Below are 13791 nucleotides of genomic sequence, written 5' to 3' on the forward strand. Positions count from 1 at the left end.
CAACCTGAGAAAAATGCCAGTTATGCATCACCAAAGACACAATGAATTGAAGATGCCAAGAGATGCAACCTTGTGATGAAGAGAGAGAAATTAAAGATAGTCAGTCAAAGGAGAGGAGTTGATAAGATGAAATACTTCTGATCCCACCCTGTTCAAGAGAGTTGTATGAGTGGAATCCCCATATATGTGAAGTTTACTCTATACATGGGCAAATAAGGCCCCTGTATACTGTTAGCAGATGGGAATAAAAGAAAAACTAATGGAGACAGTATGGACCACCTAACTTTATAGAAGTGAGATGTGAAGTTTTAATTTTAGATTAACAGTAAAAGACAGAACAAGGATGTTCAGTGTAGAAGAGGGGGACAGTTGAATGTTAATGAAGAAGAGTTGATAGTTATCTGGAAGGTTGTCTTTAGTTGATATTGATTTCTGAGGTGCTGAACAACACAGACTGTTATGCTCCAAATATAGATTTTTGAGCAATTGACATCTGGGCATTCTGTGGCTTCCCTGCATGAGATGTTTAACTCCTGAAGGGTTGAATGTCTATGTATTGATGTGGAAAAGTGCAGAGTGATATCACAGGTGTAGGGCAAGATAAGATAATGAGCTTGGATTAGAAGAACTTTTTGACACAGCAGAAATAGAATGGTCAGAGAGAAAACTTGAGGTGAAGTTACAGAGGGGGATATAATCCATAGGAGGAGGCAGTAGGCACCTGCCAAAATGATAATTACTCCCAGTGAGGTCTAAAGCACTGGATCAGTGGGTGCTGAGAACCTATCATTAAACCCAGCTGTGACCTCCCTGAACATTTCCCTTTGTCTCACAACACGAGGGGGCAGTCACAGCCTGTCCTCTAAAGACAACTCTCTTCCTCCACACAAAACTACAAGCACCTAATTCACTCAAAATTCAAAATTATCATGGTGACTCCTCCACCACCTTCGGAGTCCCCATCTGGGAAGGGGACCACAAATGTCCCCATGTTGGACTGCTCTTCTGGTATCAACCCTAATAGTCTTGACACCCCCCTCAACTTTTTCTTCATTAACTTCTACAATATTCATGATCTTAGATCTAATTTTCAATGTAGAACACCACCTCTCCTCTACTAAACCTCATCTTCTTTTCCTCACTGAAACACAGGTGTCTGAGGCAACAGTAGCTTCTTTTCTGTTTCCTCCTACTTTCTCTATTCTCATTTTCAATCCAAAGCTAAATGTTGTGTTTACGTGCGCAATGACTTAACCTGCTCTTGTTCACATGCTTTTGAATCTTCCGAGTTTTCCACCATCTAGCTACGACTACAGAGTCACTATCAAACTAAATTTATTTGTGCTGTATACCTCTCACCTAACTCCTCTGACTAAAAGAAATTCTTTGACTAATTGACTTCCAAAGTGGAGCACATTCTCTCTTCCCTTTGCAGAGATTTCTATTCGTGAAGACTTCAATGTTCACCACCAGCTTTGGCTTTCCTCTCCCTTCACTGACCATCCTGGTGAACTAGCCTTCAACTTTGCTATCCTCCACAACCTAAACCAACTGGTGCAACACCTTACTCATATCCCTAACCATCTTGGAGATAGACCCAACATTCTTGACCTTTTCCTAACCTCTAATCCTTCTGCTTATACTGTTACCCTCTCTTCTCTGTTGGGCTCCTCTGATCACAATCTCATATCTGTATCTTGTCCTGTCACTCCAATCCCTCCTCAGGATCCCCCCTAAGCAGAGGTACCTCTGGCATTTTGCCTCTGCTAGTTGAGGGGACCTGAGGAGGTATTTTGCTGATTTTCCTTGGAAAGACTGGTGCTTCCGTGTCAGAGACCCGTCTCTGTGTGCTGAGTGCATAACAAAAGTGACAGTGTCTGGCATGGAGGCATACATTCCTCATTCTTTTTCTCAATCTAAACCTTCCAAACGTTGGTTTAATATAGCCTGTTCTCGTGCTATACATGATAGAGAGGTGGCCCACAATAGGTACTTGAGCCTTCCATCACCAGAATCTCAAACACTTTATATTTCTGCCCGGAATCATGCCAAGTCTATTCCCCAACTAGCCAAAAACTCCTTCATTAATAGAAAATGTCAAAATCTTTCAAGATCTAACTCCCCTTGTGACTTCTAGCCAAAAATATCTCCAATAACTTTGCTTGTCTTTCCCTCCTTTATTTCAACCAGATGGCACCATTGCTATCACATCTATCTCTAAAGCTGAACTCTTTGCTCAAACCATTTCTGAAAACTCTGCCTTGGATGATTCTGGGCTTGTTCCTCCCTCTCCTCCACCCTCTGACTACTTCATGCAACCTATTAAAATTCTTCACAATGATGTTTTCCATGCCCTTGCTGGCCTAAACCCTCGAAAGGCTTATGGACCTGATGGGGTCCCTCCTATTGTTCCCTGAAACTGTGCCTCTGTGCTTGCACCTTGCCTAGTCAAACTCTTTCAACTCTGTCTGTCAACATCTTCCTTTCCTTCTTGCTGGAAGTTTGCCTACATTCAGCCTGTTCCTAAAAAGGGTGACTGTTCTAATCCCTCAAATTACCACTTTAATTTCCTGCCTATCTAAAGTTTTTGATTCTATCCTCAACAGGAAGAGTCTCAAACATCTATCACTTCACAACCTTCTATCTGATCGCCAGTATGGGTTCTGTTAAGGACACTCTTCTGGCGATCTAGCTTTCCTTACTGAGTCTTGGTCATCCTCTCTTATAGATTTTGGTGAAACTTTTGCTGCTGCCTTAGACATATCAAAAGGTTTTGATAGAGTCTAGCACAAAGCTTTGATTTCCAAACTACCCTCCTATGTCTTGTATCCTTCTCTCTGTAACTTCATCTCAAGTTTCTGACTGTTCTACTGCTGCTGTGGGAGACAGTTACTGTTCTTCTACATCTATTAACAGTGGTGTTACTCAGGGTTCTGTCCTGCCACCCATTCTCTTCCTATTATTCATCAATGTTCTTCTAAATCAAACTTCTTGTCCTATCCACTCCTACACTGATGATACCACCCTGCACTTTTCCACACCTTTTTGTAGATGTCCAACCCTTCAGGAAGTAAACAGTTCACGAAGGGGAAGCCACAGAATGCCTGACTTCTGATCTCTAGAATTTCTGATTGGGGCAGAGCAAACTTAGTATTGTTCAATGCCTCAAAAACTGAATTCCTCCATCTATCAACTTGACACAACCTTCCAGACAACTATCTCCTCTTTTTCAATGACACTCAGTTGTTCTCCTCTTCTACACTAAACATCCTCAATCTGTCCTTTATTCATAATCTAAACTGGAAACCTCACATCTCATCTCTAGCTAAAACAGCTTCTATGAAGTTAGGCATTCTGAGACATCTCCACCACTCTCCCAGCTGCTAACTCTGTACAAGGGCCTTATCTGTCCATGTATGGAGTATGCTTCACATGTCTGGGGGGGGTTCCACTCATGCTTCTCTTCTAGACAGGGTGGAATCAAAAGCTTTTCATTTTATCAACTCTCCTCTAACTGACTTCTTCAGCCTCTTTCTCAATGCTGCAATGTTGCATCTCTTGCTATCTTCTACCGCTATTTTATGTTAACTGCTCTTCTGATCTTGCTAACAGCATGCCTCCTCTCCTACTATGGCCTCACTGGACAAGACTTTCTTCTTTCTCTCATCCCTATTCTGTCCACTTTTGTAATGCAAAAATTAACCAGTATTCTCAATTATTTATCCCTTTCTCTGGTAAACTCTGGAACTCCCTGCCTGTTTCTGTATTTCCACCTTTCTATGACTTGAACCCCTTTCAAGAAACTTATCTTTCAATTTTTGACTACCGCTTTGGACCCTCTTCGGGGACTGGAATCTTAGTCGGCCTTTTTTACTGGATTTTGTTTCTCTTGGCCAGTGTCCTTTCTACATAGGAGAAAGAAAAAAAAAAAAAAAAGCCTTAAGCCAGATTCTATGAGACACTTTTGATATCTAAGGCAACAACACGTTTCACCAAAATCCCTGAAAGAGGAACAAGATTCAGTAGGGAAGGCCAGATCACCAGTGGAACAGCCATGATGGAACCCATACTGGTAATCAGATATAAAGTTGTGAGGTGGCTGATGCTTGTTGGAGCTATAGATTCTTATCGGAAAAGCAAATGCTGCTTGGGGACTGAACATGGGATCTTCTGTTTGATGGGCAGCCGTGCTACTCATTATGCCATCATACCTTCTGGTGACAACTCACACATCTCCCTGAGGCTAGCTTATGCATGCTAACCAGGAGATTGTGCATGCACCAAATCCTACTCAAAGTGCCACTGAACTGAATCCAGGATCTTCCACTTGCCAGGCAGCTATGCTCCTTGTTATACCATGGTAGCTTCTGGTGAGAGCTCATACAATGTTTAAGAATCTATTTGTTGAGAATAGACATAAACTTTAGAAAGACAGAATATTAAAGTGATATTATGGTAGTTATAGAGTAAAACAGTCACCCTTTTTAGGGAAAAATTGAATTTCAGCAGAGAAGAAAAGTAGATGTCTGACAGTATGACTAGACATGGTGCAAGCATGGAGGCACAATTATGGAAAACAATGGGAGGGACCCCATAAGGACCATAAGCCTTCTGAGGGTTGAGGCCACATCACAAGGAAGAATCTTAATAAGAGGTATGAAATAGTCAGAGGATGGAGAAGAATCATCTCGATTTTAGTTTTTAGTGAGGGTCTGAGTAAAGAGTCCAGCTTTAGAAATAGATGAAATGGCAGTGGTGCTATCAGGATGAGATAGAGCCAGGAATGATGATGATGAAAATATAGCTGTGGCAAATTTTGCAAAAAACATTCTATATGTCTGTTTAGAAAGCAAATGATGAAAATATAGCTGTGGCAAATTTTGCAAAAAACATTCTATATGTCTGTTTAGAAAGCAAATATGCAATCTCATGCACTGGCTCTCTATGACAAATAAGAACACTACTAGAACGTTTTACATAAAACTATGTGCAAAATGTCATTTACATGTATGCATTTGTAATGTATACAAGATAAATAAAATCACATTTCAAACATACCCTGAAAATTTCAACTCTTAAATGCATTTTTTTTTTTTGCGAATATTTTTCTCTCCAAGATTAGAATTCCCTTAATGTAGAAAAGTTGTGAGCTGTTAAGACATTTGAAGATAAATTTTTCTGAGGAAGATCTGTTACTTTAATGACAACTGGATAAAAGTCTGAAACAGTCTGCCATGCACATGACCTTGCATCCATTACCATAGGTGGATGTTATCGCGTTAAATTATCGTGATAATTTATCATGAAAACGATATTGGGTTATCAGTTATCCAATAATGATTTTTCCTGGATTATCAATTCATTGGTATCACTGATACTTTTGGTTCCAAACTAGCAATAATCAATAATTTTAGTATTTGGAACATGAGCATGTTGAATTTTTAAACTTTCAAAATCAAATGTAGTTATTTTACTTAAAACAGTACTTTTCATTAGTGAAGAGACAGGATAAACATTGAATTTGAAGTTTTCTAAGATTTTTCTAAGTTTTCTAAAATAAAGATAAAAATAAGGATTTGGATTTATTGACTTATTTAAAATATCAATATCGTTATTGCTAGTATTGGAATTTTGGATTTATCGATTTATCAGTTATTGGTTAGTGGGTGATAAGTCTATCACCAGTTATTGATTGTGAGGTTATCAATATCAATTTATTAGTTATCATGGTAATATTTTTCGTTATCATGCCCAGCTGTTCATTACCAATCACAAATTTGTTTAAATTTTTTAGGTTTTCATGATTACGTATTGTTTTCTCCTGACAGGTTTATTTTTATGATGTAATAATAATAATAATAATAAAGGTAGTCCCCTACATACAAACAAAGTTGTCTGAGTTCAAAGTTAGTGAACAAGGATACTTTGCATGTCTGTTGAGTGGTGGCAGTCGTGAACAATAGCAGTACGTATTATACTGTATGTAGCCACATGGGCCCATACAGAATGTATGAGCTCTTATCAAGGTAAGATTAAAGATCAAACTTTTGTTTCTATTATAAGCCACATTTCATGTACGCACTTGAAGCTTGTTTGGAGCACATTAGAACCATAGAAAAATATTATCTATATTTATAAGCTGAAATCTATAACTATCCATAACCTGGGAAGCATGAAATACAGTACCTTAAATGTTTCAAAAAAAAAAAAAAAAAAAAAAAAAAAAAATCAGTGTACAACAATTTAAATTACAAGGTATAGTATAACGGGAACATTTTACTGTATTTGCCAAATGCAAGATAACACTGTATTCTCAATTTCATTTCTTTCTTGAACTGCTTGCCTGCTCTCTGCTCTTTTTTTTTCTTTCTTCCTGCAATCTGACAGACATTAATCTGCCCAGTGTCAATGCTATAAGTTTACAATGTCTTGCAAACCCAGCTCAGTGCCAATGCTATGAATTTACAATGGCAATTTTTTAAAAATTCTTGACTTTATTTGTTAATTGAACTTGCCAGAAAACTCACTTTGTGTACTCCAAACTCTACTCTACCCTGTGGACATGACAAGATCCCCTTGGAAGCACAATGACTTGTGATTTCAGAATAATAAGTGTGATGTAGGGTTAAGCCTTGAGTGTTGTTTCAGAGAATACCACACACATCTTCATTTCCTAACTGATTCAGTACTGCTTATAAATAGTATCTTTATGAAAAGCAAAAGAAAAAGTGCTATACCACACACTCAATCACATGCAAATTGCAATGGCCTTCTGATCATTCTGTGACATGAAGAAAGCAAACCCTCATTCCCTCATACAATGACCATACATACACTGACATTATGGTGATTTACCATTACTAAGATGACCTATCACCATTCATAAACATTGGTGGTAGCCACAAATCACTAGTACCATGAACACTACTGGCAATGCTATTCATCACATTATACACACCCACACCTGGCAACTTATAAGGTTAGTTTAAGATAACTTTCACTTTGCTAAATCCCTTTTTATATATTTTCCCACTATCTTTATGTTAATTAGGATTTTTAGTGCATTAAAAAAAAAAAATGGTTAGCACCATGGGCAGATCTATGGTTAAAAAGACCAGCGCTGCATTTTTTTTTATGCAAGGGGGCCAATGGCCATGGGCAACAAATTTTTTTGTAAAAAAAAAAAAAGGCCCACTTAATGCCAGTTCCCAAATAATAGTAAAAATAATAAATAAAATAAATAAGCAAATAAATAAACAAATAATAAATTAATAAATAAATAAGTAAATAATGTAAATAAATAAATAAATAAATAAATAAATAAATAAATAAATAAAATAAAATAAAATAAAAATATAAAAATATAACAAATATATAAGAAAAAAGTAGATAAAAAAATCAGTAAATAAATGAATGAATAAGAAAAAATGCCAATATCTGGACATTTTTGGAAGTCCACTATTACAACTATTCTTTTAAGTAGGTGTGGTTGCTACTATGTAGATATATAGACAGATTCAGCTTGTGTGAAAATTACAAAAAAATACAGATTACCAGGCAGTGCTAACAAGAAGCTGGGTATATAATTAAAGTAGATTTTCTCTCTGTAGACAAGCCTGGACAACATCAGCTGAATACTGGATTATGCTCATGAAGTGTGAGTTTTCTTGCTAAAGCTGAACTCTGGTGACATTCCAACCTTGTTGCCAAGTGTAGTCTTGGTTTAATCAACTCAATAAATGTAAGCTAAATACCGTACTACTGTTTTTCAGAAAAAAAATCATCCAAAGTATCTTTGTGAGGGAATATTGACATGATTACATATTTTCTACCTACAGTTTAGTTACATCAAAATTTAGCAGCAAATATTTTCAACAATTTATATTGTTAAAACACTATTAAAGAAAAGTATCATAATTCAAGATAAAAATACATACACACTTGCATATTCATACATATAAATAAATAAAATGAATTAACCAATTAAGAAAAAACTGCCATATCTTTATGAAAGTTTGATCTCATGGTCTATATGTTTAGCATATCAAAATGATGACTTACTCTGTAGGTGGAGTGTTACAGCGAGGAGAATCTAGAAAAATTAAACATCAGTCAGTAAAAATCATTACATACAATGTATAGAAATTAATATTTTCCATTATATTGTTGTATAGTAGATGCTCACATATCTGGATTAATTCAGCCAAGGGCCTGTTTGATATGCAGAGTTTCCCAATACATGAAGGTTTGTTTCTCTGATCCTTTACACTTGAAAAATAACCCAAAATGCAGCTCATTTAGTCATATAAATAATGCCAGTGAAAAGACTGTGAGAGTGTTGGAAAAGAAATGGCGTGATGAGATGGGAGGATGTGCCTTACTCGAAACATAGTGGTGGACCCCCCATAACATTTGACAACACCTTACATGGTAGGTATCAAGAGACAGACAGTGGTACACCCTCAGCTTATGGCCAAACAAAAAAACAAATGTTATGGGGCAGTCCATCACCATTTTTGTTGTTCCACATTGCGCCATTTCTTCACTAACACACTCAGTTCTCTCACTGCTGATATCTATATGGCTTACTTTTTCAATTTGTTTCACTATTTTTGTGAAACTCTAACACTTGTACTATGTAATCATGGCCTGTATATTTTCCAGGCATCAAAGATCACCTCAGCAGAACACTGTTTTAAAACAAACACAGCCATTTTGTTAGCTGAAGCCAGGAGTAGTCACAAAAGATATCTCTTCCTTAAGTCAATTTTCAAACACCAAATCTGTTATTCTATGTTTTCAAAAACATATGAGGGGCTAATCTAAGTTTCCACGTAGCTGCCAGTTTGTGCAATGTGATGCTCACATCAGTGGGAGTTCTAATGTCATTTGGTGCTGACTGTACAGTGGCAGTATTCTTAGCCCCTGCCACTGGGCATAAAATTGCTTGAAACAGTATTGCAATTTATCAACACTTAAGTGAGCTAATTAGTTGCAAATCAAAATCCTTAAGCATTAAGTTGTATTACTTAAAATTACCTTTAAACATTGATGGAGGTGAAATGACACTGGTAAATCCAAAGTCATCTGGAGTTGAAGTCAATGGAAAAATAGGACTCCTTCCATGTGATTCTGATGCACCAACTAACTGGTGTGCTGTCTGTCTTAACCTGCAATCAATGGAAGTCAACTTCAGTGATATTATCAAAATACTATAATGCTTGTGTACTACATCAACATGTGGATATTCTGAGTGCTGACTGGCTGTATATTAATGTAAGCCTCAAATAACCTATGTGTCACTGTTGAATGTGTAGCATCTGCACATTTAAATTGTGTAAAATGAAAAGCACATAAAAGGTGGTACCACTGCTTTCATACAGAAAATAAAGAACTTTGCTCCAATATGTGATAAGCTACAATGTATACTGGTTCTTACCTATACTGCTTCTTGTGGGGATCTCCCTGAAGATGGCTAAATATCTGTCTCTGACTGTTACACGTTATCTTGCAAATAGTACACTTATACCCATCTTCACTTTTCACGACAACTTCATCCATTAGAGAAAGCTCCTCCCAGCCTAGAGAGAGAGAGAGAGAGAGAGAGAGAGAGAGAGAGAGAGAGAGAGAGAGAGAGAGAGAGAGAGAGAGAGAGAGAGAGAGAGAGAGAGAGAGAGAGAGAGAGAGAGAGAGAGAGAGAGAGAGAGAGAGAGAGAGAGAGAGAGAGAGAGAGAGAGAGAGAGAGAGAGAGAGAGAGAGAGAGAGAGAGAGAGAGAGAGAGAGAGAGAGAGAGAGAGAGAGAGAGAGAGAGAGAGAGAGAGAGAGAGAGAGAGAGAGAGAGAGAGAGAGAGAGAAATTACAAAGCATTTTCTTATATGAATTATCTTTTCTTGGGGCTAAACAATAGTATCAAATGAAAAATACAAATTGGCAAAACAAATACATAAAACAATAAAGGGTGATCATATGATTAATTAGAAGATGCAAACAATATATCTATACAAGCAAATACTTCCTTCACACTTATATTATTTTTTCTATATCAAAAGGAGATTGGCCATGGGGTGAAAAACTACATCTAATGGAATAAGATTGTTTTCCCTTAAAAAAGCAAAAAACAGATGACTTCCTAGATGTCTTCATCCTCCTCTCTTGTAGTTGGAGGTAAGTGGGTAAACAATAATCCATTCAAAAGTGGAATGAATTATGAGTGATTATAAAAGGTGTACACCGATCCAGAAAGTTTCCGGACTGTCTCACTAAAGAAATTTAAGCTTACATCATGCTCTAATTATTGGTGTCCCTTTGGTAACTGATAAAATGAGTCTAATGCTTTTCTCACAATTGGAAACATCTCTAGAACACTCTGTGGGGGATGCTGTTTAGCATGTCTGGTGTTTCCACACATTCCTGGACATTGTCAAATCTTTGGCCCTTCAGCTGAAAAAAAAAGGAAAAAGTTACAGCAAGCCAGGTCAGCAGACTAAGGTGACTAAGGACCACATTTATATTGTTTTTGTCAAAGAACTGCTGTGCAAACAGAGAAAGGCACCTGTATCACACTGTTGTGATACAGGTGCCAATTCTGTGCATAACACTTTTCATGCTGTTTCTCAAATGTCTCGGGACCTCAATGTAAAAGTACAGGTTCAAAATCTGGCCTGTAGGGAGGAACTCCATGATTCCCTGTCAGAAATATATTCCAACTGGGTAATGATTTAATGGTAATGGGCATTTTTGTTGATTTAAATTTAACAATTCACCATAATGATTGGGTGAACCAGCAAGGATCCAGGACCAAACAATTCTGAGCTCCCAGACCCAAGTTAGTTACACCCCCAAATACTAAACATAGCAGTTGCTCCACATCCTCTCAGCCTTACTACTCTACGAGTGAAAATTTCACCCAAGATTCCAGCTAAATAGCTAGATATGTCTCAAGCCTGTATACTGATAGGTGCTTAGCTAGGTCTGCCTCATTATAAGGTAAATTTTACTCTGTAACCTGGTATACCACATTCATGCTGTGTCCAAACCTCCATGTCAAAGAAACAAATAAGCAAACTCTTCACATTATTGCTCTTGACTTGGCTCATTTCCTTATGTTAATTTGAACTTAAGCCTGCCATATATGCTAAATTTTGACTGAAAGTCTGATTGGACTGATGGCTCTGAAGGCTGCTGTGTGTGACCACACTCTTCAGTCCTGTCCTCCATTTTAGCTTCAGTTGGCACCCAGCCAGCATCATGGCAACACCAATCTCTTCTCATCACCTAGAGACAGTGCTTCTCAGTGTAGCTGGCATGCTGATAGCTATGAGAAAAAAGGAAACATTGAATTAAATGGTAAGAGAAATGGCTACTGCAGAGGGAAACTTGAGGTCCTGTAAATTACAACTATGTAAATACACACACACACACACACACACACACACACACACACACACACACACACTCTTAGTAGGTGACTTCAACACTAAAGGAATTACCTGGAAGGAAATGGAAATGAAAGGAAATGTCAGGTCATGGAATGAAGAAGTTATGCAAACCATGATGGTGATTACAATGAGACAATGGGTGAATGAGCTTAAAAGATGCAGAAGAAAACCATCACAGTCGGACTTAGTATTAACAAAAATCCAAGAAATTAGACCAAGTATACATTGAGTCCAATGGGAAGAAGTGATCATGTGACAATAGAAATAGTACTACAGGAGGAAACAGTGTTGCACAGGAATGAACAAGTTAGAAATGGGAGACAGAACTATGCTAAGGCAAACTTTGAAGAGCTTAATAAATTTTATGGAAAAATTAACTGGAAAGAGCTATTTGAAGGTAAAGTAGTGCAAGGAAAATATGAGATATTTTTGAGCAAGTATAGAGAGGGGGTGCAACAGTTTGTACCAAGTTATAAAGTGAAAATTGGGAAGCATGAATGCCAGGTTTGTAGAAGCAAAAAATAAAAAGAACAGGGCATGGAAGAAAATGAGACAACTGAACACAAATACCAGGGAAGAATACAGAAAAGCAAGGAATGAATATGGTATAATAACAAGAGAAGAAAGAAATTTTGAAAGTGACATAGTAAGAAAATGCAAGGAAGAGCCCAAATTCTTCTGCAGATATGTAAATGGAAAAATGAAACATAGGGATGACATATATGAATGAAAAAGAGAAGGAAGAATTTATGAAACTACTGAGATGAGTGAACTAATGAATGAGTTGTCAATCTTTTGTTTACAAAGGAAACTGAATTTGTGGCACCGAAAGTAGTATCACAGAATGAGGGAATACAGGAGATACAAATAAAGAGACAAGAAATCAAGAAACTGCTGCAAGAGCTGGATGTTAGAAAAGCTGTGGGACCTGATCAAATAAATGGATGGATATTAAAAGAATGCAGAGAACAAATGGAAAAACCCATATATAATTAACAGCTTGTTGAAAGAAGGAAAAGTATCAAGGGAATGGAAAAGAACTAACATAGTCCCAATATACAAAGGGGGAAGTAAAATGGAACCATTATATTATAGACCAGTGTCACTTACAAATATTGTAAGCAAGCTCTGTGAAATAGTAATTAAAGATAGATGGGTGCAATATTTAGAAGATGAAAATATAATTACAGAAAAGCAATTTTGATTCAGGAAAGGGAGATCCTGTGTCGCAAATCTACTGATTTTCTATACAAGAGTAATAGATGGAGAACAAGAAAGGGATGGATGGGTTGATATGGTATTCCTGAATCTCAAAAAAGTATTTGATAAAGTTCCCCACAAAAGTCTTATGTGGAAATTAGAGAACTAAGGAGGACTCAAGAGAGCAACATTGAGATGGATAGATGATTATTTACAAGGGAGGGAAATGAGAACAGTAGTCAGAGACACTAATTCAAGTTGGCACAAAGTGACAAGTGGGGTACCACAAGGATCTGTGTTGGCATCTATTATGTTTCAAATATATGTAAATGATATGATAGAGGATCTAAATAGTTATATAAACTTTTTTGCTGATGATGCAAAAATAATGAAAATAATAAAGGATGAAAATGACTGCAAGGAGTTACAAAAGGATATTAACAAGATACATGCATGGAGCCAAAGATGGAAACTAGAATTTAATGCCAGAAAATGCCACGTGTTGAAAATAGAAAAAAAGTAAAAAGAGACCTTGATGGAATTACAAAATGGGAGAAGAAATAATAACGAAAAGTAATGAAGAAAAAGATTTCAGAGTAATGATCCATGCCACAGTATCACCTGAAAGGCACATAAACAAAATATTCGGCTCTACATACAGCTTGTTAACAAACATTAGAATGATGTTTAACTATTTATATAAAGAAACGAAGAAAATTATAACAAGCATGATACAACCTAAATTGGAATATGCAGCAGTAGTTTGGGCTCCACGTAGAAAAAAAAGATATGGAAACTAGAAAGAATACAGAGGATAGTGGCAAAGATGATACCAGAATTAAAGGACTTAAGTTATGATGAAAGAATTGAAGAGATGGGTTTACCAACAGTAAAGAGAGAAAAGAAAGAGGAGACCTGATAACAATGTACAAATTAGTAAACAATATAGAAAGAATAGACAGAAATGACTTGATACCACAGATGGAGGAGGGAGAGAGACAGACAAGGGGGCATGGGAAGAAAATAAAGAAGAGTTGATGTTCAAGTGACATAAAGAAATACAACTTCCTGTATTGAACTATTGAAATCTGGAAGGATCTGAAGGAAGAGGTGGTTGTAGCAAACCGTGTACACATGTTTAAGGAGAAACTGG

The 13791-nt window shown here is 36.9% G+C and overlaps 1 protein-coding gene across 3 annotated transcripts in view; it reads right to left on the reverse strand.

Annotated features, from left to right (window-relative positions):
• Positions 1–13791, reverse strand: part of LOC135101447 (zinc finger RNA-binding protein-like) — a 141295-nt gene that overhangs the window by 3196 nt on the left and 124308 nt on the right. The window contains exons 10-12 of one of the 3 annotated variants that reach the window (XM_064005449.1): positions 9440–9581; positions 9040–9170; positions 8062–8092 (exon numbers count right to left, since the gene is read on the reverse strand). In XM_064005449.1, coding sequence (XP_063861519.1) covers positions 8062–8092; positions 9040–9170; positions 9440–9581 — 304 coding nt within the window. Of the gene's footprint in view, positions 1–8061; positions 8093–9039; positions 9171–9439; positions 9582–9875; positions 11315–13791 lie in introns of those variants that run through there. The other 2 variants (XM_064005486.1, XM_064005476.1) reach the window with 2 other exon arrangements.

This window comes from Scylla paramamosain, chromosome 1 (genome assembly GCF_035594125.1).
Source record: "Scylla paramamosain isolate STU-SP2022 chromosome 1, ASM3559412v1, whole genome shotgun sequence".
Taxonomy (NCBI): Eukaryota; Metazoa; Arthropoda; class Malacostraca; order Decapoda; family Portunidae; genus Scylla; species Scylla paramamosain.